Here is a 25836-nt window from a genome sequence, read left to right as displayed (position 1 = left end):
TTCAAGGTTTTCCTATCCATATGAGCTGGCAAAAATTGCTTTCTGTTTCAGGATGTTTACCTAAACATATTGGCACACCAGTGTAACTGAAATAATATGATACACATTTTTACTTCTAGTTTTATAAATTACACAGTGACAAAATTTTATGCACCTACATACAAACTGTGCCTTTGGCTTTTTATTCATAAGACATTTGAAAATGTATGCCATATCTGAACCTGTCTGGTACTTTGAAGTAAAATAAGTTAATTGCAGTCAAGATGCAAGGATGGTGTTACGCAATGAACGTTTCCACTTCCTTCCTGAAACTTTGAATTTCTTGTACCTGTTGCACAACTTTTTTCAGTTTTGCTTATAGTGTACCTTTCAGTCTTGACTAGAGTTAGTCCGCTACATTAAATAATACTCTCTCTGCTCAGTACATGATATTTTGATCCCAGATGTTAGTCAACCTGTACCTCATCTTAACGTAATTGTTCCTGATCTGTTGTTAATGAAAATTGGATCATAATGTTGGAAGGAACTAATTAAAGAAGTATTCAATTTCTCTTATTACGTGCTGGTTGGTTGTTTGATTGGTTAAAAAGAGGGGGGAAGGGACCAAACTACGAGGTCATTGATCCCATGTTCCTAATAAAACAATGCCACAAGTGGGATCATAAAACAGACGAGACATATAACACAAAATGGAAAGAAAGGAAAAACCACAACAACGAAGGAAAGGTAAGAAACACTAAAAGGAACAAAAGTGAACAAGAAAATATGAGAGAGATGCTAGAAACAGAAGAGAGTAAAACAAGAAAGCAGATTACAGTGCCTGGCCAACCATGAGAATAAAAAGGAGAAGCCAGCCACTCTGCAAAACAGTAAAACTTCCATCCTAAAAGCACTAGGGTGGAGGACACGGAGGGACAAAGGACATGCGCTAAAACCTACATAGAAGTATAAAACCCACTCTCACAGATAAAATGTAAAACTAAAGCTGCTGCTGAGTGATCGTTGCCCAACACCGTAGGCAGAGAGCTGGGAAAGTCAAAAGTCCACCGAAGAGTGGCTAAAAGTGGGCAGCCCAGCAGGAGGTGGACGACTGTCATTTGGGAGCCACAGCGACACAGAGTTGGGTCCTTGGGTCACGACGGAGTATGTAACCATGCGTTAACCATGGATGGCCAATGCAGAGCTGACAGAGGACAACTGATTCCCAGCGAGAGGACCGCATGGAAGACTTCCAGACATTCGTAGTCTCCTTAATGACATGCAGTTTGTTGTGCATACTGTTATGCCATTCCGTCTCCCAAAGCCGGAAAACCCTAAGGCGTAAGAAAGAACACAGGTGAGCTTCGGAGATGCCCATTTCCAGAAGCAGTTTCTGCATCACCTGTTTCACCAGCCTGTCGGCAAGTTCATTGCCTGGGATTCCGATGTGTCCTGGGATCCACACAAACACCACTAAATGACAGGACCGTTCCAGGGCATAGATGGACTCCTGGATGGATGCTACCAGAGGATGGCAAGGGTAGCTCTGGTCATTAGCTTGTAGGCTGCTCAATGAGTCAGTACACAGGAGAAATGACGCACCAGGGCATGAGCGGATGTGGCCAAGAACACGAGATATGGCTGCTAGCTCTGCAGTGAAAACACTGCAGCCATCTGGCAAGGAGTGCTGCTGAATATGTCCTCCAAGAACATACACAAAGCCTACGTGAGCATCAGCCATCGAGCCGTCCGTGTAAATCACATCAGAGCCCCGGAACACATCAAGAATCAAGAGGAAGTGACAGTGGAGAGGTGGGGTTAACGGAGTCCTTAGGGCCATGCAAAAGGTCCAGACAAAGATGCAGCCAAGGCTTAAACCATGGAGACATACGTGAATGGACCACAAGTAGAGGTGGTAAAGTGAAGGACTCCAGTTCAGAGAGAAGGGACCACACGTGAACCACAATCGTTAGCCCCAACCTGGGCCGCCGATGCGATAGATGAACTGTCGCGGCTGGGAAAAGGAGACGGTAATTTGAATGCTCAGGAGAACTACGAATATGTGCAGCGTAACTGGTGAGCAGTTGTGCACATCTGATCTGCAATGGAGGGACCCCAGCCTCCGCCAGTACGCCAGTCACCGGTCACCAGACTCATCCTCAAAGCTCCTGTCACTAGTCTAGCCCCGCAGTGGTGCACAGGGTCAAGTAAATGCAAGGCTGAGGGCGCTGCTGAACCATAAACCACACCCCCATAGTAAATTTTGGATCGGACAAGGGCAACAGCATAGAGCGATCTGCACCCCAATTGGTGTAGCTCAGGCAACGGAGGGCATTGAGGTGCTGCCAGCACTTCCGCTTAAGTTGACGAAGGTGACAGAGGTGAGGAAGCCAAGTCAATCCAGTGTTGAAAATCAGTGCTAAGAATCGATATGTCTCCACTACAGGGAGTGGATTGTCATGAAGGTAAAGTTCTGGGTCCAGATGAACGGTACGATACTGACACGGTATGACACTGACAGAAGTGCATGACACACGACTTTGCAGCTGAGAACTAGAAACTGTGGGCTACAGCCCATGACTGTGCCTTATGGATGGCTCCCTGTAGGCGCCACTCAGCAACACCAGTACTGGTGAAGCTGCACGAAATGCAGGAATCATCTGCATACATGGATGGTGAGACTGAAGGCCCTACAGCTGCTACTAGACCATTAACGGCCACTAAAAAGAGAGAGACACACAATACAGAGCCCTGCGGGACATCATTCTCCTGGATATGGGGGGAACTGTGGGAGGCACCAACTTGGAAAGTATGAAGCAACAGGAAGTTTTTGATAAAAATCAGGAGTGGGCCCCAGAGACCCCACTCATACAATGTGGCAAGGATATGATGTCGCCAGGTCATGTCATATGCTTTACGTAAGTCAAAAATGACAGCAACCAGGTATAGGCATCTGGAAAATGCTGTTCGGATGGCAGACTCAAGGGATACCAGATTATCAGTGGTAGAGTGACCCTGGCAGAAGCCGCGCTGACATGGGAGCAGGAGGCTACGTGACTCCAGGACCCAACTCAACCGCCAACACACCATACATTCCAGCAGCTTTCCAAGAATGTTGGTGAGGCTAATGGGCCGATAGCTATCCACGTCAAGCGGGTTCTTACTGGGTTTGAGCACCGGAATGACTGTGCTCTCACACCATTGCGAAGGAAAGATGCCATCGCACCAGATCCGGTGGAAGACGACTAGGAGATGCCGCTTGTAGTCAGGTGAGAGATGTTTAATCATCTGACTGTGTATCCGATCCAGCCCAGGAGCTGTGTCGAGGCAACATGCAAGGGCACTGAGGAGCTCCCACTTTGCAAATGGGGTGTTATAGGGTTCACTGTGGTGAGTAGTGAATGAAATCACTTTCCCTTCCATCCACCGTTTGAGTGTGTGAAAGGCTGGGGGAAAATTCTCCGACACAGAGGCGCAAGCAAAATGCTCAGCAAAGTGCTCGTCAATCACATTTGCATCGGTAGATAACATGCCACACCTGTTGGGGTCTGGTAACTAAGAACTCGTTTGATCTTTGCCCAGACCCAATGGTAGTGCTTGACGACACTCCTTAATTGACTCAGTGACTTCCAGCGACCACCAAGGGTCTGTCTTTTGCCGGGGCACTCTGAAGAACAAGGGATCACGTTTTCTGCCACAGAAACGATCGTCGTCGTTACCTGCCCAACCACCACATTGATGTTACCATGTGGGGCAGATTCAACGATTACAGCAGAGGTGAAAGTTTCCCAGTCCAACTCGTTTAAAGCCCATCTGGGCAGGCGTCCATGGGCCTGATGCCAGGGCAGTGACAGGGAGATGGGGAAGTGGTCACTACCGCACAGGTTGTCATGTGCTCTTCAGTGGATAGATGGGAGAAGGCCAGGACTGCAAACCGAGAGATCAATGGCTGAATATGTGCCATGTGCCACACTGAAACATGTGCCAGCCCCAGTATTTAAGAGGCAGAGGTCGAGTTGTGAAAGTAAATTTTCAACATCTCTGTCTCGGCCAGTAAGATCTGTGACGCCCCACAAGGGGTCATGAGTGTTAAAATCTCCCAAAAGTAGGAAAGGTTTAGGGAGTTGATCAATCAGTGCAGCCAATGCATTCAGGGATACTGCACCATCTGGAAGAAGATATATGTTGCAGACAGTTATTTCCTGCGTCGTCCATCTCCTAACAGCCACAGCTTCGAGAGGGATTTGAAGGGGCACAGGTTCACTGTATACTGAGTTCAGGACACAGACACAAACTCCACCTGACACTCTATAATAGTTGCTACAGTTCCTGTAATATCCCTTATAGCCACAGAGGGCAGGGGTCCGCATTGCCAGGAACCAGGTTTCCTGGAGGACAATGCAGAAAGCAAGTGTAAAGCTTAACAGCTGCGGTAGCTCAGCCAGGTGGTGGAAAAAACCGCTGCAACTCCACTGGAGGATGACGTCATCATGAGGCTTGGAAGGCATGGAACATTCAATGAGGCAGTTTACACCTCAGGGTCGCCTACTGCAACCAACTTACTGCCTGAGCAGTCTATATCCATTGTGTCTGAGGGTCTGGCGAGATCTAGGTCCTCAGCGGATGCCAGAATCCCCACCCCATCCTCAGACACAGAGCTTGTGGGTAGCAGTGGTGTGGGTGCCACCACAATTTTCTTGGTCTTACGGGTCTTCTTTTTGGATTTATCTCGCTGCTCCTTGGTTTCCCTCGCTGTGAGGCCTTCACTGGCTCAGTCTCTGGGATTGAGGATGAGTGTGAAGTCCTATGATGAGCTGCTTTTGAGCTCTTCAGCCACTGACGAGTGTCATCTTTACCACTAGCATATACCTGGGAAGGGAGTGACCCAAGGGACCCTTCCTAGAGAGAGAAGCCAAAGAAGACTTACGCTTCTCCGGCTTAGAAGTGGGGATGGATGTCCCTGATGGTTGGGTGGGTGTTGCTCTTGAAGTAGGTGGTGCGGGAGGAAGAGGGAGAGAAATGCCCCCCCACCATCAAGGGGGCAAGTGTAGTCTTCTGGCTCTGAGAGGTGACAGGTTGGCGGAGCTGAAGGTGCCAGAACTGTTGTAGTGGTGGCGTAAGATGAAGTCATACATACAGGATGCAGGTGCTCAATTTTTCTTTTAGCCTCAGTGTAGGTCAGTAGGTCCAGGGTCTTGTACTCCATGATTTTCCTTTCTTTCTGAAGGATCCTGCAGTGTGGTGAGCAAGGCGAATGGTGCTCTCTGCAGTTGGCACAGATAGGAGGCGGCACACATGGAGTATTGGGATTTGATGGGTGTCCACAATCTCAACATGTGACGCTGGAAGTACAGCAGGAAGACATATGGCCGAAGTTCCAGCACTTAAAGTACCACATCAGGGGAGGGATATAGGGCTTTACATCACAGCAGTAGACCATCATCTTGACCTTCTCAGGCAATGTATCACCCTCGAAGGCCAAGATGAATGCACCGGTGACAACCTGATTATCCCTCGGACCCCTGTGGACACGCCAATTGAAATGTAACCCTCGCCGCTCTAAATTTGCATGTCAGACTGCAAAAGAAGGTTCCTGGACCTTATTTAAGCTCTTATGTGGTTTGATGGTAACAGAAACATCCCCCAACTTGTCAGAAGCGAGTAATGCCCGTGACTGGGCAGAGGATGCTGTTTTGATTAAGACTGACCCAGATCTAATTTTGGACAATCCCTCCACCTCCCCAAACTTGTCCTCTAAATGCTGAACAAAAAACTGAGGCTTCATCATCATGAAAGATTCCCCATCAGCTCTTGAAAACACAAGGTACTGGGGCGAATAAGACCATTGTCATCCTTTGCCTGACGTTCCTCCTATGGTGTGGCCAGGAAGGGGAATGATTTGGGGTCGTACTTCTGTGCGTTGAATTGAGTTCTTGAACACTTAGAGAATGCTGGTGTTTCACCACCAGCAAGAGATGATGAACTACACTTCATCGCGTGTCATCCACTCTGATGCCACCCACTCCGACCAGGGGCTCTCCCCACGGGTGCAACCCAGCCACAGCAGAGGCCACCTGGCAGGATGGCCATCTACCCCTTGGCATACATGGGGAGTTAATGCTGCAGGCATCAGCAGAGTGATCCCTATGTGGTCAGGGAGCTACAACCAACAGGGTACATGGTGGCCCCACCACAACGGACTGGCTACCGTGCTGGATATCAGAAGTCCATGGTCATTGTCAATGCAGAAAGCGACACTGCATAGTGCATGGTAGAAAATGCACCCAGGAAGGTGTCCTCACCCAAGAGGTGGTGAATGAGCGGGACTGAAAATCGACGACGAGAAAGTTGGCTAAAGATCTCAATGCACGAAGGACACTATGCACCACGTAAGGCGCCCTTCCCCAATTAGCTCGCTCTTCGGGAAAATTTTGAAGAATGGATTTCAAACCCTACAGGGGACCATCACATAAAGGCCAAAACATGTGAAACTCCTTTTAGTTGCCTCTTACGATAGGCAGGAATACCTCGGGCCTATTATTACCCCCCAGACTCACAGAGGGTCTTATTATGTGCCTTTTGTAAACTTTTTCCAATTGTTCATGCAGTAAATTATTCGAAAAGAACATTCTAACTATGTAGGTGTTTTTGTTAGTTAGTAACTGCATCACCTTGCTGAAAAAGAGAAAGACAAAACAGTGGCTAAAACAAATGAGCAAGCAGTAGTATCACAAATCATCTAAATTTGAGTGTTGAAAGTCCTTTTTAACTTCACAATAAGTAGCAAGTTCATTGCAAATTTCCTTGACAAGTAGCAGAGTGTTGTGAATAATGTTTTATTGTTACAGATGTAGGCAACTATTTTCTTTCACTAATACCAATGTATTCATCTAAATATTAAGCTGTAAATAAGTGGACTGAGGGAGCAGCAGCTTTCTTTACAGTTTACTAGATTAATTTTAGTTGGTGTACTCAAAAATGATATTAAGCAGTGTAGTAATAGTTTATTCTTAATACAGAAGACAGTTTACATTTCTATGAGTTGATTGTCTTTAGTTATACCTTGATTCATTCAATGGCACTGAATGTTATCCTTCTTGATGGTATCAATGGAAGACAAAGAGTGGATGAATGAATGAGTGTGTTGGAGATCTGGGTTTGAGGGCGAGGTTAAGGGATGAAGAAAAAAGAATCAAACATCAAGTAGACATATTTCAAAAAGGTTGAGGTATAAAGACTAATTTGCAAAGGGTATAAACTTATAAATGGAATAAAACTGTGGAAGAAGTGCAACAAATACATCTATTTAAAAAAAAAAAAACAGTTAAGGAGAAAGTGTCACATTCTTACCTGGGTTATTGCTATTGCATAACCTTCTGTTGGTGCATCTGTACCCAAACTGCTGGCATCGAACACACATAGGTTATCAAACTCATCACGTGGCTCTATCATAAGAGAGTGAGGCATGCCTGCTGTACAAACAACTGTTGAAGAATGTCGCACAAACACTGTCTTGTGTGGGTCGGGCGGACCTGGTCACAGATGAAATAACATACCAAACACATATTCTGTTTCTAATGAAACAACATTCAATATAATAGTAAAGTTTATAAAAATACTTTAAAGCTTTTTCAAAGAAAAAAATAGAATTATTTAACTGATCTAAGGTAGGCATACCTGGCAGGAAATTCTTGAGGAAGGGACTACCCTGGACATGGCAGCTGCCAATGAGCACCGCTATTCGGTACTGGCCGGCATGTCGCACAGTAAATTTGACAACAGCAGTGTTAGCAGCACTTGGGTCAGTTCCTCCCAGTTGTGATACAGTTGCTACTCGGTGAGAACCCTCGGTAACTTCCACAAAGAGGTTGTCTGTGTCACATATAGGATAAGGCTGGCCATTGCGTTGGTAGAACTGTTGGAAAAGTTAGATTGTTACAAACCTAACACATACTTTGAATCAATACCTATGAAAATAAATTTTACATCTGAACAAAACAGTTGTACCAGTTATACTAATGCTATATTGAGATCTTCAGTGAAGTCTAGTGGTCTCTGTACTTCTAATAACTTTTGAATTTTGAGAATGGTTCCTGAAAGGAATATGTTCAACATGAAACTGAAAAATGAAAAGTGGGGCAGTAATGATTATTAATGACACATTGCTCAATGAAAAGATGGCATACCTTGTGTAGCTTCTAGAAGTCTAATACCCCAACATTCCAGTGACATGAAGATGGAATAAGCAAGGGGCATGTGATATTATTTGTGGGGCTTCTAGTTCTGCCTTCAACAGCCAGCTGTTGTTAGCTCTCTAACAGGTAAGGCAAGCAGATCTGGCAGTTCACATTTTATTATTAAAGACACAGTTACGGCAATTCTCCAATACAACTATCACTTGGACTCTGATTTTGTAACTTCATTGTAATATCTCTTGCTGCATTAACTCACCACGTCCAATCCCAAAGGACAGTTACAGCATGTATTGAAAGCAAACCCATTTTCAATCCACTCTTAAAATGATTAATTAAGATCATGTTCAGTACAACTTTCAGCAAGCTCCACTCCCCGCACCCACGCTATACCATATCAAATTCATTGCATGTAGTAAAATGACCTCTGCCTTTGATATTGTCATTAACAATGCCTGCTAAGTAGTTTTCAAACATTCAGCACTTAGTTGTTTCATGATGGACTGATACTCAAAGTGTTACAAGTTGAATTCTGAGAACTACACACATACTTGGAAAAAAAAAAAGGAAAAAAAACCCACCTTGAACGATTATAGATAGGTCGTTCGTATTCACATGACATGTACATTAATATTAATATATTCTGTAGAAATGATTAGCATTTGAACCATGTTGGTCCGAAAATTCAAGGTCAACACTGACATCGAGGCACAACAGCACCTACCAGTAAAATGTGCCAGCGGCTCTCAATGTTGCTGTAAACCAAAGGTAACGGATAAGTGCGACTTGAGTAGATGGACAGGATGCTTTGCAGATGTATGTGCAAACCATACTGCCTAATCAGTGAATCTGAAAGATGGTACATTATTGGCATGAGAGAATACGATGCATCCATCAAGGAAATTGCTGCTCATGTGGGTTGAAGTGTTTTGGCAGTGCAACACGTGTGCACCGAAAGTTTCATGGAAGGCTGTAGAACACAACGAGATGGGTCAGGTCACACCACACAGACCACTCCCCGAGAAGATCAACAAGTCATCTGAATTGCACTGCAGGACAGATCTGCACATTTTGGTTCACCACAGACAAGGGGAGTGGCATCACCGTGACTGCATTCACACAAGACATAGAGTGCCAAGTCAAGGACTTACGGCATGGGGTGCTACTGGGTACAACCACAAATCACAGCTGGTGCATGTTCAGGGCACTGTGACCAGTGCGATCTACGTAAATGACATCCTGCAATCTGTAGCCATACCTGTTCTGCGCAACAACCCAGATGCCATTTTTCAGCAAGACAATGCACAACCACATGTTGCTGCACGAACATGTGCCTTCTTGTTGTCACAAGATGTCACCCTTTCACCCTGGCCGGCCTGCCAGATCACCAGACTTGTCGCTATCAAATATATGTGGGATATGGTGAAACAACAGGCACAATGCTGTGACCCAGTGCCAAGCACCACAGACAAACTTTGGAAGCATGTGAATGAAGAATGAATGACCGCATCACATGACACCATTAGCATCATATGTGTGTTGATCCCATCACACGTGGAGAAAGTTATCAGGGCTCATGGTGCTCCCTGTGCCTACTAGGCAACAAGACACGTACTGAACCGTGGTGACTGAAATGCTAATCATTTCCGCAGAACATACTAATGTACATGTTCTGTGAATGTGAACATCCTATCTCTAGTCATTCAAGGTGTTTTTTTTTCTGAATATTAGTGTATTTCAAGCAAAAAATTGTTCTTTCTTGCAGTGGTAGACATTTACTGAAGTTGAATGTCAGGTTTATAGAAACAAAGGTTGCACACATCAAAGAACTGGGTAAAAATGAGTGTTAAAAAAAACAGGATGACAACAATATGAGTGAAAACTGTTAATGTGTGACAGATCAGGATCATAACTAGTGAAAAAAACAAGTCTCAAGAAAGGCACAGAGCTTATCTTGGTAATCTATCCACAATTAGTTAATTTTTCGTAACAACTGTTGATGAATCTGGTTGATAATAGTTAACTCATGAAAAAAAAAAAGAAAAAAGAAACAGGCTCACCAGCTACATTTACGCATTCGTTGACTGAAACGGAGGTTTTGCTATTTAAGGAGAATGTCAGTACAGCCAAGGAACTAGGAAAATTGCAAATTAGAGGACAAAAAGACACTCACCTGTTAAAAAGGACCAACCGCTATGAAATAATAAAACTACATTTACAATAAAACAATAATACTTTGAAAATAATGGAGTATTACTTCTATGGCTCACCTTTACAGTGAATGTCATAGTCTCCCCAACTCTCTGAGGATCCTCCCATTCGAAATTAACTTTGCAGTTTCCAGGTAGCAAGTACTTCCCTGTTACATACTGCAATAGTGTGTGTTTTGCCTCTGGTGCCAGGGCAGGCTGCGTCATTGCTGCCAATGTTACGAGCCCTGCCACCGAGACTGAAACTACCAACATTCCGCCTGAAATATGGTAAGAATAATAAGGAACACTATTCTGCATAAATGAAGCACCAAAAGCATACATTTCATTTCTTTGATATATTACAAGGGGTGACTGAAAAGTTTTGGCCTAACCATGAAGTACTTGTCCTAGCTGAATGTTAGTTTAGCGACTAATAGTGCATTACTTTGCTAGTTTCCACACCAAATTTTTTGCGACTGTTTTTTTGTTTTAGATATTGAAGTTTGAAGTGTTCAAGGTGTACAAATTTTGAAAAATGGGTAAAGAGAGGAAACATACAGTCATCTGATATCTTCTGAAAAAGGTCATAAGTGCACAGGAGAGCCGATAATGACACGAGAGAAATGTCAGGGGAGGATTCCCCTTCCCACAGCCATTGTGAAAAAGTGAGTGGCAGGATTCGAGCAGGGCAACACCTCTGTCCAAGGTCCTCCATGCAGTCCAAGACTGCTAACAGTCAAAGGCTGGTAGCAGCTGTAAGGAAGAAAAGTCACTGCAATCCAGAATATCATCACGGCAAACTGGCGTGTGACAGAACACTACATTTCTGAGAGAGTGTGCATATCTCAAGAAGTCATTGTACACACAATAGGAGTTATACTTGACATGCAAAAGGTCTCACATCAATGGGTCCTTAGAATGTCAACAGTAGAAAACAGAAGTCAGAGACAAGTCATATCCAGTGAAAGCTTGACCCATTTTGAGGCATATACTGTGGGACAATGGATTAAGCATAGGTTCACCACTTTCAACCTGAATCCAATGTTCAATCAAAACAGTGGAAACACCCCTCCTCACCCATCTCCAGGAAGTTCAAGTCAGTCACGTCAAATGGCATCAGGTCCTGTGGCTTCGAATTGCATTGGCATCCACCTTATTCCTCTGACTTTCATCTCTTCCCTAAATTCAAGAAACATGTAGCTGGAACCCATTTTCAGTCAGATGGTGTTGCCATGGCATGGGTGAGGACTTCTTTGCCATGCAGAAAAAAACGTTCTACAAGGAGGGTATTATGGGACAGGAGCACTGGTGACAAGAATGGCTGGTGGCCCTAAGAGGGGACTTCACTGAAAAATAGCCATAAACATTCGGACTACAGACAACTTTTATTGCATGGGCTGAGGACTTCTCAACCACCCTTCATATCACTCACAGATTTATATTTCAACTTGAACATAGAATTTATGATTAATAAAAGTGATAAATTACAAAGAAATAAACTACTCTTCTGTAAAGTGACGCCTGCAACAACATATTGCTTCATCAATATCTCTATAGTAATATACTGTTAACATTATCATTTAACAGCCTACATCATTATGCAGGAATAATGTTAACAATAACAATGTTATTCTCAGAGAAAAAACCAAACCTAGCTTTTAGAACTATTAGTTCCTTCATTTGAGAAGAAAGGGGGACATGTTAAAGAAGGTTAGAAAGCAGGGACAGGTCTCTCGGAGGAGAACCTACATGTTTTGATGATAAAGGGAAACAAAGATTAAGGAGAAGGTGTCAGAGGGAGCTGAGCTGCTTTGTCCTACTCCTCTGTTGCAGATCAGCACTGTTGGTTAGTGAACAAAATACAGACTTGCTGAGTATCAGACAAAATTTGAGCCAGTTCACAGCTATTTAGCATGCAGAACTGAACCTCATTCTTGAGGACCCAACTGAACTCAAAGGAGTAGTACACAGCCATCACTGTTTTCATCGCACACAAATTATCTGATGGATAATGGTGACAGCTCTTTCAGGCTGTTTGCAGATGATGCTGTTGTCTATGGGAAGGTCAAAATGCCTATCTAATGAAATACAGGAATGCCTGCATAAGACTGATTACTAGTGCAGAGACTGGCAGTTGCATCTGAATTTAAATAAATGTGCTGTATAATGCACTAATAGGTAAAGTGATCCATTAGTGTTCACTTTCCTACTGGCTACAAATAACTGGAACACGTTTACTTTTTCCTGGCCTTAGCGTGTATCTGCATGGGGTCAGCATGTTATTTATCAGACTTGGTAATGTTAGTTGTAGAAAGTGGTTGGATGGCCTTCCTGTTGGCACCATAAATCCCCCCCACCATGCACCAGTACAGAATTTGTACACCTCATCTGTCTGCATGGAATGCAATCCCATGTAAAGCTGTGAGATATTTTTTGAAATGTTTGTGAATGAGGCAGACTGTGGGTATCCGCCTGGTATTCACCTTGTTGGAGGTGACAAACTGCCTAAAAACCATGTCAGGACTGGCCAGCACACCTCATCGTTAATCCGTTGGGCAGATTCAATCTGGGACTGCAGAACCTTCCTCAATCCCGGAAATGGCACACTAATGTTATGGATATCCAGATGGATCAAATCAGAAACAGTAACAACTGTAAACTACTTAGGACTAACCACCATCTGGATTGATTTAAAATGGAGAGACTCTATGAAATCAGTTGTAGGAAAAGCTGTTTCAGCCTGAGATTCACTGGAAGAATTTCAATCAAGAGCGGTTCATTCACAAAAGAACAGGCTTACAACACATTTATTTTACTGATTCTTGAGCACTGCTTGTTAGTCCGGGTGCTTACCGAGTAGGTTTAATAGAAGAGATTGTGACAATCCAACAAAAAGAAGCATGTTTCATCATGGAATCGTATACCCAATGCAAGAGCATTACGGAGATACTCAACTAACTTTGGTCGGAGACAGTAGGTGAAGCTCATTGTGAATCACAGATAACTCTGTTGAAATTTCAGTAGCATATACTCCAAGAAGAATCAAACAATACTTCACTGCCTCTCATAAACGTCTCTCAAAATGTCCACGACTAGAAGATCTGAGAAATTAGAGTTTGTGGACAAGAAGCCTTTTCAAGCACGATTCATGAATGGGCCAGGGAAGGGAGAAAAAGGAAGAGGTACCAGAAGTACCCTCTGACACACACTGTAAGGTGTGCTTAAGAGTGTACATGTAGGTGGAGGGTGCTGAATTAGTGGAAGATCTGGATGAATGGGGGAGAGGCATGCCATACCCCAGGTCCAGGCATCCTCGTGCTGCGTGGACTTGACGACAGCACTCCAGAGGTCCGCCTTGAGGCGCGCCAGGTCTTCCTTGGAGGTGGGTAGTGCCTGGCGCGCCGCCGCCCACGCCACAAAGTCCTTGCCCAGCAGGCTGCGTGCCCGTGAGTCCTCCAGCCAGTACACATCGTCCAGCGATGCCACGTCCACACCCAGCAACCTGTGGGTATGTTGTCAAGCAATCAAGGAGCTGGCCTAAAAGCAATAGTTTAAGCTAATGAAATATCCTAGCAGATTCTGTGTGCTGCACCAGGGCTAAAATCTGGAACCCTGTCTTTCACAAGCAATGCTCTCACTGACTAAGTGAAAGTCAAAGTTTCAGATTTGAGTCTCAGGTCAACACAGTTTTAATCTGCTTGAAAGTTTCAAAACTGTACACATTCTGCTGCAGTGTGAAAGAATCATTGTAATTTAAGCCCATGGTTTTCAAACTGTGTGCTGCAGCATCTTTGTCATTTTGGCAATACTAATTACAAATTTGGTACAAAAATTGTAAAAAGCAAAATAATGGGTCCAATATAGTGGACACAACCCAAAAAAATTACAGGCAAGAAAGAGTACTTGTGCATAAAAATAAGCATTACACTTTAAAGAATAATAAAAAAATTTTGTACACTGGTATGAGGTTATTTTATTCTATAAGGGGTTGTTTGTGTTGGTACCCCAGATGATGATTACACGAATATTTTGTCAGGATTTGTAAGTGGTGGGTCCTTGAGATACGGCAATACGCGAACACTGAGAAGTAACTTTAAACAGTTTTATTAACAAGGGCTGATTATAAAACACGCATGCTACGCGCACCCATCATCACTGTGTCTGACATCCTAATTACAGGCGTATCGTAAGGCTCCATGGTGAGCTAAGGAAAGAGACATATTCACACCCGAGGCCATGCTAGTTAATACGGCGTGCTGCAGACTGTGGCCAGTGGCTTACTGCTGCATTGCACTGCGGCCGGACACACATGTACTGACCAAGCGAATTGTCAGCATCCAAGACAGGTCAGCTGGCGAGCGTGTGTTACGTACCGTATGGCTGCGTGCATCCTGTAGACCCCCACATCATTCTCCCCAGAGAAGAAGAGCAATCATAGGTGGCTCAAAATGACCTCCTGGGGATTATGAATATATTTTGCCATTCATGGCATCAGAAGGCATTGCAACATGTATTTCATTTGCAGACACAGTAAAGTTCGGTACAGAGAAGTGTACCTTCAGGATGACAATTTCATACATGATAAATGCTGTTCACAAAAGACAAATTAATAAAAGCAATAAAATCAATACTGACAATGAAGAATGCATTAACATTACTGGATGAATCGAAGGACTTAATTCTATTTGCTGCTTCAGTGAAGTTTAACTCATTATTCGAAGAAATTACCTTTTCATGGATATCCTTAATTAAATTATTGTCTTCAGAAAAACTTGATAAGGAATGCTTTCCATATGTTAATATGTATGAATCATTGTAATAAACAGATAACATTCTCATTAATGGCAAATGTCCATTTGCATGAAATGTAGTTGGCAATACACTAGGCATATCAGATAGTTCACATGATAAATCACAATGTGAGGCATTCAAGATTAATCCACTATTATTCAATTTGAGTGTAAAGAGTAGTTCAAGTGTATCATAATTTTTACATGTAAATGTGACAACAAGGGCGGAGTTAAATGGGAAAATTATACCTTCAGTACATCGTTTAAGCAATGGATGATAAATATGCGTTAAAATTCTAGGGCAATCATCTCTTGGGGGATGATTCATAAACAATTCTTTCTCACAGCTGTACACTCTACTATCTCAGAATACTGCCGATTAAGGGCAAATTAACTTACGACTACGTTTACACATATGCAAATCATTTTCATTTAGGGACACAAAATATCTTCGATCCTTGCTGAGCAGTAGATAATCATTCAGTACGTACTTTACATGAATACCTGCCTGTCTCCATTTTACAGGGTAAGTATAAATCTTATATATTTCAAAATTGTGCTTTTTTATCTAGCAATGGGAATAGAAACAATGACAGTTAATTAATCTTCAATCATTAAGGAGTGTGTGGTGGTTAACTTATAGTAAGCATATAAATTGTAAGAGTAAACAGGATAAATCATAGTATTCTAGCTTTCTCTCAACTGATAGTAGGATCTGTAAAAATTGTCCTAAATGTAGTAGTACACTGCTCAAAAAATCATTTGAACTACTTTCTAAGGCTGTTCTTAAGTCAAGGGGATCAATTCTAGCATTTGCTAAACTACCAGTAATCCTTAACAAAAGAGTGTTTAAATCTAACCCTTGGAATAGTTCTTGGATATTTGTGTTTGTTTCATTATGAATTACGTGGAAATGTGAGATAAATTGCTTTGCAATCTGTTCAATGAAAACTGTATAGTTAGTAATGGTTCTTTGCAAATTCTGTCATACGATAATTTCATTAGAGAGGTTAGTTGAATTTGTACTGGACTGTTGTTCAGGAGATAATATTGTGCCTTCAACTTCCAATAGATCATGCACGTGCACCAACTTCATGGCAGCCTACACACTGCCTGACCAATGGAATGCAGTGATCACATTTCTAGCAATGGTTATGTGTTGTTTGTGTTACATTCATTGAAGACGTGACCCTCAGTATGCTGCTTGGTATTACAAAAGATGGAAACCTTTTATTTGCCTAGCGCAGCCTCAGGCACGAATATGTCTCTTTTCTTAGCTCACCATGGAGCCCTTCGATACTACCATAAATAGGCGGTGTTATGATGTCAGACACAGTGATGATGGGTGCACGTAGCATGTTTGTTTTATAATCAGTATTTTGTTAATAAACTGTTTCAACTTACTTCTTGTTGTTTGAGTATTCTGTACCTCACTGACCCATTGCTTATGAATCCTGACAAATTTGGATTGGATTGGATTGTTTGGGGGGAAGAGACCAAACAGCGAGGTCATCAGTCTCATCGGATTAGGGAAGGACGGGGAAGGAAGTCGGCCATGCCCTTTCAAAGGAACCATCCCGGCATTTGCCTGGAGCGATTTAGGAAAATCACAGAAAACCTAAATCAGGATGGCCGGACACGGGATTGAACCATCATCCTCCCGAATGCGAGTCCAGTGTGCTAACCACTGCGGCACCTCCCTTGGTCCTGACAAATATTTCGTGTAATTATTATCTGGGCGTAACAACACAACCAACCTCCTTATATATTTGTTGTTGTGGTCTTCAGTCCTGAGATTGGTTTGATGCAGCTCTCCATGCTACTCTATCCTGTGTAAGCTTCTTCATCTCCCAGTACCTTCTGCAGCCTACATCCTTCTGAATCTGCGTAGTGTATTCATCTCTTGGTCTCCCTCTATGATTTTTACCCTCCACGCTGCGCTCCAATACCAAATTGGTGATCCCTTGATACCTCAGAACATGTCCTACCAACCGATACCTTCTTCTAGTCAAGTTGTGCCACAAACTTCTTTTCTCCCCAATTCTATTCAATACCTCCTCATTAGTTTTATGATCTACCCGTCTAATCTTTAGCATTATTCTGTAGCACCACATTTTGAAAGCTTCTATTCTCTTCTTGTCCAAACTAGTTATCGTCCATGTTTCACTTCCATACATGGCTACACTCCATACAAATACTTTCAGAAATGACTTCCTGACACTTAAATCTATACTCGATGTTAACAAATTTCTCTTCTTCAGAAACGCTTTCCTTGCCATTGCCAGTCTACATTTTATATCCTCTCTACTTCGACCATAATCAGTTATTTTGCTCCCCAAAAAGTTGCTTTCTCTCCTGCTACAAAATACACCGCCCAGAAAATGGTTCAAATGGCTCTGAGCACTAAGGGACTTAACATCTGAGATCATCAGTCCCCTAGAACTTAGAAGCACTTAAACCTAACTAACCTAAGGACGTCACACACATTCAAGCCCCAGGAAGGATTCGAACCTGAGACCGTAGCGGTCGTGTGGTTCCGGACTGAAGCGCCTAGAACCGCTCAGCCAGCAGAAATCGACACATAGTAGAATTAGCTATCTCCATATCACCATCTAGAAAGCTACCTAAATCATTTTCGGTCATGAATGTTGAGCCGTGTGCAGGTCTCGGTCATGGCGTTTATTGCTCGTCATCTTGTCTTTATGGTTCTGTCACCTATTTTTTTTTAAATTCAATTTACTGGCATCACTAAGTTGTTGGTTTGCTTGCCTGTGAGTGGCAGCAGCAATGCTTATCGATAAGTGCACTGTAGTACTATCTCTGAAGCGACCGATTGTATTTTCTGGGTCATCGGTCATCGTCTGTCGGAGTTCAGTTGGGATGGAGCGCCAGTGAGGTGCGAACAGCCAATACTCGCCGACCGCTGGCGACACACATGTACTGTCCGACGGAAGGAGACTGGAGTGTGAACAACCGTTGGTTGGTCGTTCGGTCGGTCGTCTCATAGTGCTCAGAGCCATTTGAACCACTCCGACCCGCCGACCGGAAAAAACCGCAGAACAAGGAAGGTGTTTTGAGACGTAAGCGAAAGTTGGTAGACGTATTCCTAGATCAGAAATATTATGTCTATTCAAATTTCACACCAGTCGCATAAGAGCAGCGTTAGCAGCCACTGCGAGGATGCAAATCAGGTTTGCTTTACACACACGCTATGACAGTCATGGGCATTAGTTACGTTTGAGATTGGACGTGGTAAGTTGATGTTAGTCAAGAATGCCTTTAAGGCGACAAAGACGGCATTATCAACACCTCACTGAGTCGTGTAATATGACTACGAGAAGCTGGATTTTCCTTCTAGGATAATCCAGTAAGACTGAGCTGGAATGTAGCCACTGTACACGACTGCTGCCAGAGGTGGTCACGAGAATGTACGGTCGCTAGATGACCTGGCTCCGGAAGTCCACGTGGCATTACCGAGAAGACCACTGGGTTCAATGTATGGCTCTGTCGCACCGTACTGCATCTACATCTGAGCAGCTGCTGGCACCACAGTGACACAACGAACTGTTGCAAGTCTGTTACTTCAAGGACGCTTCTGTGCCAGACGACTTGCAGCGTGGGTCCCAATGACCCTGAACAACCGCCATCTGCGACTTTAATGGTGTCAGGCGACAGTGCATTGGGAAGCAGGGTGGAGATCTTTTGTGTTTTGTGGTGAAAGATGGTTGTGTCTCGGTGTCAGTGATGGCCATGTGTTGGTTAGAAGGAGGCCTGTTGAGGACCTGTACCCAGCTCGTCTGCATGCTAGGCACACGGGACCTACCTGAAGTTACGGTCTGTGGTGCGATTTCGTATGACAGCAGGAGCACTCTTGTGGTTATCCCATGAATCCTGAATGCAAAACTGTAATCAGTCTGTTGATATGACCTGATGTGCTAGTAGATAGCGTATGTATGTTCAAGCACAGTCACGGCCGGGGCCCTCGAGCTCTTATCAGTGATGTCAGAATGACATCATATCGTGACGTTATTGATAAGGGTGCTGAAGTCTCTTATCGGTGACGTCATCAGATGACATCATGTGATAACAGTGTTGATGTACGTTATCTGTAATGTCATTGAATGTCGTCGTGTTTTTACTTGGCATTGCAAGATTTAACATGTTTTTTCCTGTAGCTTATGGACTTATGTTTCAATTTCTGTTAAGAGTAAAAAATTAGTAATTTTTAGTGATGTGATGTTGTAGCCCTATGCTTTGTACCATTTATGACGTCCATTGTTGTTCTGTCTCAGTGATGTGACGTTGTAGCCCTTATGTTTGTACCATGTATGACATCCATTGTTGTTTTGCTGTATGCATTCTAGCCTTGAGGCTAAGATTTTAATATTTTGTTTTTATTTTAGAGAGATCATTGCCTTCAAGTTCTCTCTCTAACCACACACACACACACACACACACACACACACACACACACACACGATACAGTAGTAACTTTTTCACTTTGTTAGCTTTGTTTATTGTAGTAAAAAATGTGTAGATACAATCTATTGACAGATTATTTTAATCATGTTCATCATATGACTTTCTTTCATGTATTATTTTGTCCTTAAGCCATAAGTACTTGCAATGAGGACACCAGAATGTGTGCCCACCTCCCAATCATGTAGTCCTCCACCACAATAGAAGCAGGTTGTAGAATCACCAGTGCCAGTATAGAAGAAACCAGCCTCTACTAACTTTTCTGGTTGTACTGGTAGCAATTTTGACCAATTTTTGAAAGATTCTTTACGTGCTATCCCAGAACAATACTCAGGCCATGCAGGTAATCTGATACGTGCCAGCGTGTGTTAATTAAACATGAATTGCTTACATAAATCAATAGCTGCAGGGCACACGAAGGGACATTTTGGAGACTGGCATAAATGTCTCACTAGTGGATCTTTACCTGGTTGCCACTCACTCTGTTCAGTTTCACAATAGATACATTTGACAGTATCATATTCAACATGTTGGCGATTAGGTCTGTAGAAACCAGCATGTTATAGCTCCTCAGCCTGCAAAAATTCTTTGAACCAATTTCCGTTTTCAAAGGTTTCCAACCGCTCAAGAAATGTGAGGTACATCACGAAGCTTGCTCTCTGTAGTCAGTTAGCAGACAGTATGCAGCTGCTAGTTTGATGTTCATGATTTATATTTTACATGTATCAAGAATCCCAACCCAAGTATCTGATAACATAATTATTCCAGCTTCTCTCAACTCTTCTTCAATAGAAATAATTTCATTGGCATTTGTGGTGAAAGATGGTTGTCTCTCGGTGCCAGTGATGGCCATGTGAGCCTGCAGCTCTTGAACCATGTAAGAAGAAAAGTCATTCAACAAGTTCATTTGGATTATCCCAATACAGGTAATCTACAGGTAAATTGTTATTGTATATTTTCCACTGCTTTACAACAGAGAATTTCTCTCTTCTTTTTACTGTGATACCTTTACCACTCTGAACACTAGGTTCACTTTCTGAAGTATCATCACTCAGTTGACGATGTTCTTCTAATAACTGTGCTCTAGATCCTTCACGAATTAGTCTTACATCTTGTTCCATATACGTCTGCAGACCTTTTATAATTGTCTCATACTTGACACTCTTATTAGCATTAACAGGTTTATAACTAGTGTAGTTTATGCTATGTGCATTAGTAGCTTTCAAAATTTATCCATACATTGAAAGATCAGCTTTTGTATGTGTTTTCTTGGAGGGTCTCTTTCTAAACAGTAAATGGTACAGTCCTTTTGTTACATTATACATTATACCATTAATAACTAAATCTTCCCCATCAATTACCACTTTCTCACTTCCTATCATCCACCCATTATCAGGATCATATCTCATTCCATACACTTTATCGTGTTCTCTAATAGGAATTTTGTTTAAAATTAACGTTTTTTTTTTTCCCAGGTAAGTCAAGTTTGGGTTTAACATCAGTACTTTCTACCTTAGTGATACCTGTTTGTACAGATATAGTATTTGAAACCTCTTTCCTTTTGTTGATTGATAGAAGTTCTCACAGAGGCTCAGAAACTGGTCATAATTTTTCTTCCATTTCTACTTTCCTCTTATTTTCTTTTGCCTTAAGGGTTAGAAACTTTCTTCCGTATATTTTTTCTCTAGCAGATATAATTTGTTTTTTCAACTTCATGTTGTGACTGACAAATCGTTGAAGCACCTTACATCATGTGAGACAGTTTATGAGGTTAAGTGTCATCTGGCTCAGATATCTGAAATGTCATGGTTTTATACTAGTTCATACTCAAACTCTAAATGTAAGCCATAATTTCCTAGTTGGATAGGATATGGTTTATTGAAACTAAATGTATCTCCTTCCTTCACACTTATAAGTATCTGTAATTGAAGATTAGCTTTGATTCCATTATGTTCAAATGTTATTACTTCTATGTCAGGTGTTACAGAACACAGTGTCATGTGACCAGTGTATGGTAGATTATATTCATGTTTTCTGTTATTTAGCAAATACCGTGTATCACTTGGATGTGTGGAAGGTATGCCATCTATTCGCAAAATGAATTTCTGTTTTGAAAATGTCTTATCTACATATGCTTTGTTTATTGCCTCAGTATCTAATACTGGTTCTTGTATATGTATTGGATGTTTATTTTGTATATCAAACACTTGATTTGTTACACTGAAAAGATCTAACATATTTAAAGTCGTTTGTAACACATTTCTGCGAATATCGTTGCTATTGTTTACCAGAGATATTTTATGATTAATTTTCTTTATAATATCTTCAATATATTTCTTATTAACAGCATCATGCATATGAATAGGATCACAAACATTTTCAATGCACATATTTCTTACATACAGAGTACCTCGTTATGACGCGTGGTCATTGTCAGACTGCTGATCATCTACAATCACTGCAGGTTGGGGACCATTCCTACAAGAGAGTGCAAGAATTCAAATACCTAGGGGCACTTTTCACAGAGAACTCGTCATGTGAAGCAGAGATCAATGACAGAATACAAGCAGGAAACCGATCTTACCACAGCCTAGCACAACTGCTTCGGTCCAAATCTCTCTCCAGACAGTTCAAGATTCGACTGTACAAAACCCTGATCCAGCCTGTTGTTCTATATGGCTGTGAGACATGGAGTATCCGGAAACAGGACTTCCATAAGCTCCTTGTCTTTGAGAGAAAAGTGCTTCGGAAGATCTTCGGTCCGGTTCTGGATGCAGATACAGGGGAATGGACGATCAGATACAACCGAGAGCTTGAGGAACTATACCAGCAGCCCAACATAGCAGGAGCTGTCAAAGCCAAATGAATGCAGTGGGCCGGCCATGTGGCCCGGATGGAGGATCACAGATGGCCTCGGAAGCTCCTGGATTTCACACCTACAGGAAAGAGACCGCCAGGGAGACCCAAGAAGCATTGGAGGGATGGACTCCATGAAGATTTGAAACAAATGTCAATAGATGTGGACGAATGGCGGATAGCAGCAATGGACAGAATACAGTGGAGGAGGAAACTTGTAGACGCGTGCGGTCCACTGGGCCTGATCACGTAGTAGTAGTAGTAGTAGTAGTAGTAGTAGTATATTTCTTACATCAAATCCTTCATCCTTTATAGCAACATGTTTCAAAAACTGATTTAAACGATCAAAATCATGCAGAAGAGGTGTTATTTTTCATTCTAAGTGGTTCCAAATACCATCTACATATTTTTTAGTAACAGCATCACTCTTAGTTAATGGATCTGCAACCCCACTTATCGCTTACTTTTGAGCTGTATTACATTAGTTCCACTATCTGAACCTAATACGTTTTTGTGATTTAAATCAATTTTTTGCTCCAACTGTTTCTTAAGTTGTAGGCAAGTATCATCCACATATTTTTGGTGCTAGCATCATTATTTTGTGATGGTGTAGAAAGATTACAAATCCGTTTTGAATTAAGCCTGATAGTATCAGAATGTATATCGAATGCTTTTAAAATTACATTAAGTTTGTTCCATGACACTACATTGTCAATTAATCTTCTAACAGTAGCCACAGAACTATCAACATATCTCTTAGTAGAGGCATCATTATTATTTAATGGATCTTTCAAACCAGAAACTCGTTTTTTACCAAAATCTATTGCATTAGGAGAGGCGTGTAGAACACTTAGAAATGACTTTAGTTCAGGTATCCAGTTACTAATAGAACCTAAAGACTTACCAACATATTGTTTTGTAGCAATATCGCTTACAGCTTCTGGTTCAGAGAGGACGAGATGAACGTTTCTTGAAGAAGCCATCATGCTAAGTGTAGAAGGTTATGACATCCTTTATATACAAAAGCACTCATCAAAAGTTTTACGATATCGAGCATTGTTTATGTTATAATCTTTACTGATAACTAAGAAGCTATGTGGTCCACTTTCCCAAACCTGCTTACACATGCTTTGAAAATCTGCATAATACATATCTGTATTAACATGATCATTGTACACATATCTCAGATTACGCTCATCTTGTTTGAAGAGTATAATCAAGTTAGCGTTATCTCGAATTAGTTGCTGGAATTCGACTATATGTTTCAGACAAATAGAAGCAATCTACATCATAATGTCATCCCATACAAAAGAAAGCCCTAATGTTATCCTGTTTATCACACACAACATCATCAAAAATAAAAACGGAAAATGGTAAAACTTTCTCGGGTAAAATAATGTCTTCACTATTTGAAAACGTGAAAAACTGGATTCCTTCAAGACCAGATAATATATGTGAAAGGAGTTTATACTTATCTTGATGTAATGATTATGAATATATAAATAAACATTTTGAAATTTTAGACTATTTTCATGGATCAGAAGATTTATAACAACATTAGTTTTTCCACATTTTGAAGGACCACAAATAATGCAATGAACAGAGTCCAGTAACAATTCTCCATGTTTTTTTCCTTCTGTCTAAATGGTTTGCAAATGTAATATTCTTAACAGGCAGCTGGAGAGCATGTTTCTTCAAATGCATTCTGATGAAAAGGGCTGTTATTAACACATTTTCAGATGTATATAGGGCTCTTTCTTCCTATACATTTAATCATTCAATGGATGGACGCAGACAGAGGAAGACCAGGCGAGGTCTTATAAACAAGGCTATTAACAAACTGCATCGTCTAGGAAATACTTGTCTAGCAGCGCGATGCAGCTCATTAGCTATACCACGCTGAGCCATATTCAGTGACATACTTGTACGAAAATGAGGAGATATTTATGTATTAGCATTGTCTTATACAAAGATATCATAGACTCTGATCATAACAGCTATTCAAGTTTCAACATGACTCATACCGTGTGTGTGTGTGTGTGTGTGTGTGTGTGTGTGTGTGTGTGTGTGTGTGTGTGTGTGTGTGTGTTTTAGAGAGAGGAACAGAGAGAGAACTTGAATGTAATGACCCCTCTAAAACAAAATCAAAATATTAAAATCTTAGCCTCAAGGCTAGAATGCATACAGCAAAATAACAATGGATGTTATCAGTGGTACAAACCATAGGGCTACAATGTCAAATCGCTGAGACAGACCAACAATGGATGTCATAAATGATACAGACCATAGGGCTATAACGTCACATCACTGAAAATTACTAATTTTTTACTCTTAACAGAAATGTAACATGAAGTCCATAAACTACAGGAAAAAACATGTTAGAACTTGCAACGCCAAGGAAAACTACAACGACATTCAATGACGTTACAGATAGCATACATCAACACTGTTATCGCATGACGTCACCTGATGACATCACCAATGAGACACTTCAGCACCCTTATCACATAACGTCATCTGATGACGTCACCGATAAGACATGTCAGGACCCTTATCACATGACGTCATCTGATGATGTCACTGATAAGACATTTCAGTACCCTTATCAATATTGTCATCATATGACATCATTCTGACATCAGTGATAAGAGCTCGAGGGCCCCGGCCGTGGCTGTGCTTGAACATACATATGCTATCTACTACGAATCTACTTGTGTTGCCATTCATGAACAGCATTCCAGGTTTTTTTCCCACATCCCGCTGCTGTAACCCAACATAATCTACAGAGGGTTGACACGTTGCCTTTGCCATCTCGATCACCACATCTGTCTCCAGTCGAGCACGTAAGGGGTACCATCGGACGACAACTCCAGCGTCATCCACGAACAGCGTAAGCCGTAAACCATCCTTGTTTTGACCGACGAAGTGCAACAGGCGTGGAACTCCATCCCACAATCGGACGTCTGGCACCTGTACAACGCAATGCATCTACGTTTGCATGCTTGAATTCATCTTTCTGGCGGTTACACTGGTTGTGAGTGTACCAGCATTTCACATTTCCAATGGCTTATCTCACACTTACATTAACTTGTGATCTTACCTAGACAAATGTATTCCCTCAATTTCATTATTCTAGATTAAATATTTTTTGGTGTTGCGACTTTCTTCCGTCAAAGTATATTCTGAGTTCGCCACAACATCCCCAGATTTTAACACTTTAGGTTTTGAAAATTACGTTCATTCGCCTGACTATTTTCCGTTTACGAAGGGTATTTGTGAAACTCCAAAATTTGTGGAATATGGCTGACACAGTGTTTCAGCAGCCTGATGACATTAGTTGTACAAATT

At 41.9% G+C, this 25836-nt stretch overlaps 1 protein-coding gene across 1 annotated transcript in view; it reads right to left on the bottom strand.

The window, feature by feature from the left end:
• LOC126194955 (apoptosis-resistant E3 ubiquitin protein ligase 1) overlaps nt 1–25836 on the bottom strand; it is a 476952-nt gene that overhangs the window by 114955 nt on the left and 336161 nt on the right. Inside the window, exons 3-6 of the mRNA XM_049933344.1 lie at nt 13660–13865; nt 10442–10641; nt 7657–7894; nt 7330–7511 (exon numbers count right to left, since the gene is read on the bottom strand). Of these exons, the coding sequence (XP_049789301.1) occupies nt 7330–7511; nt 7657–7894; nt 10442–10641; nt 13660–13865 (826 nt within the window). The remainder of the gene's footprint in view (nt 1–7329; nt 7512–7656; nt 7895–10441; nt 10642–13659; nt 13866–25836) is intronic.

Source organism: Schistocerca nitens, chromosome 7 (genome assembly GCF_023898315.1).
Source record: "Schistocerca nitens isolate TAMUIC-IGC-003100 chromosome 7, iqSchNite1.1, whole genome shotgun sequence".
In the NCBI taxonomy this organism is placed as follows: domain Eukaryota; kingdom Metazoa; phylum Arthropoda; class Insecta; order Orthoptera; family Acrididae; genus Schistocerca; species Schistocerca nitens.
This window is presented reverse-complemented; position numbering and strand designations above follow the sequence as displayed.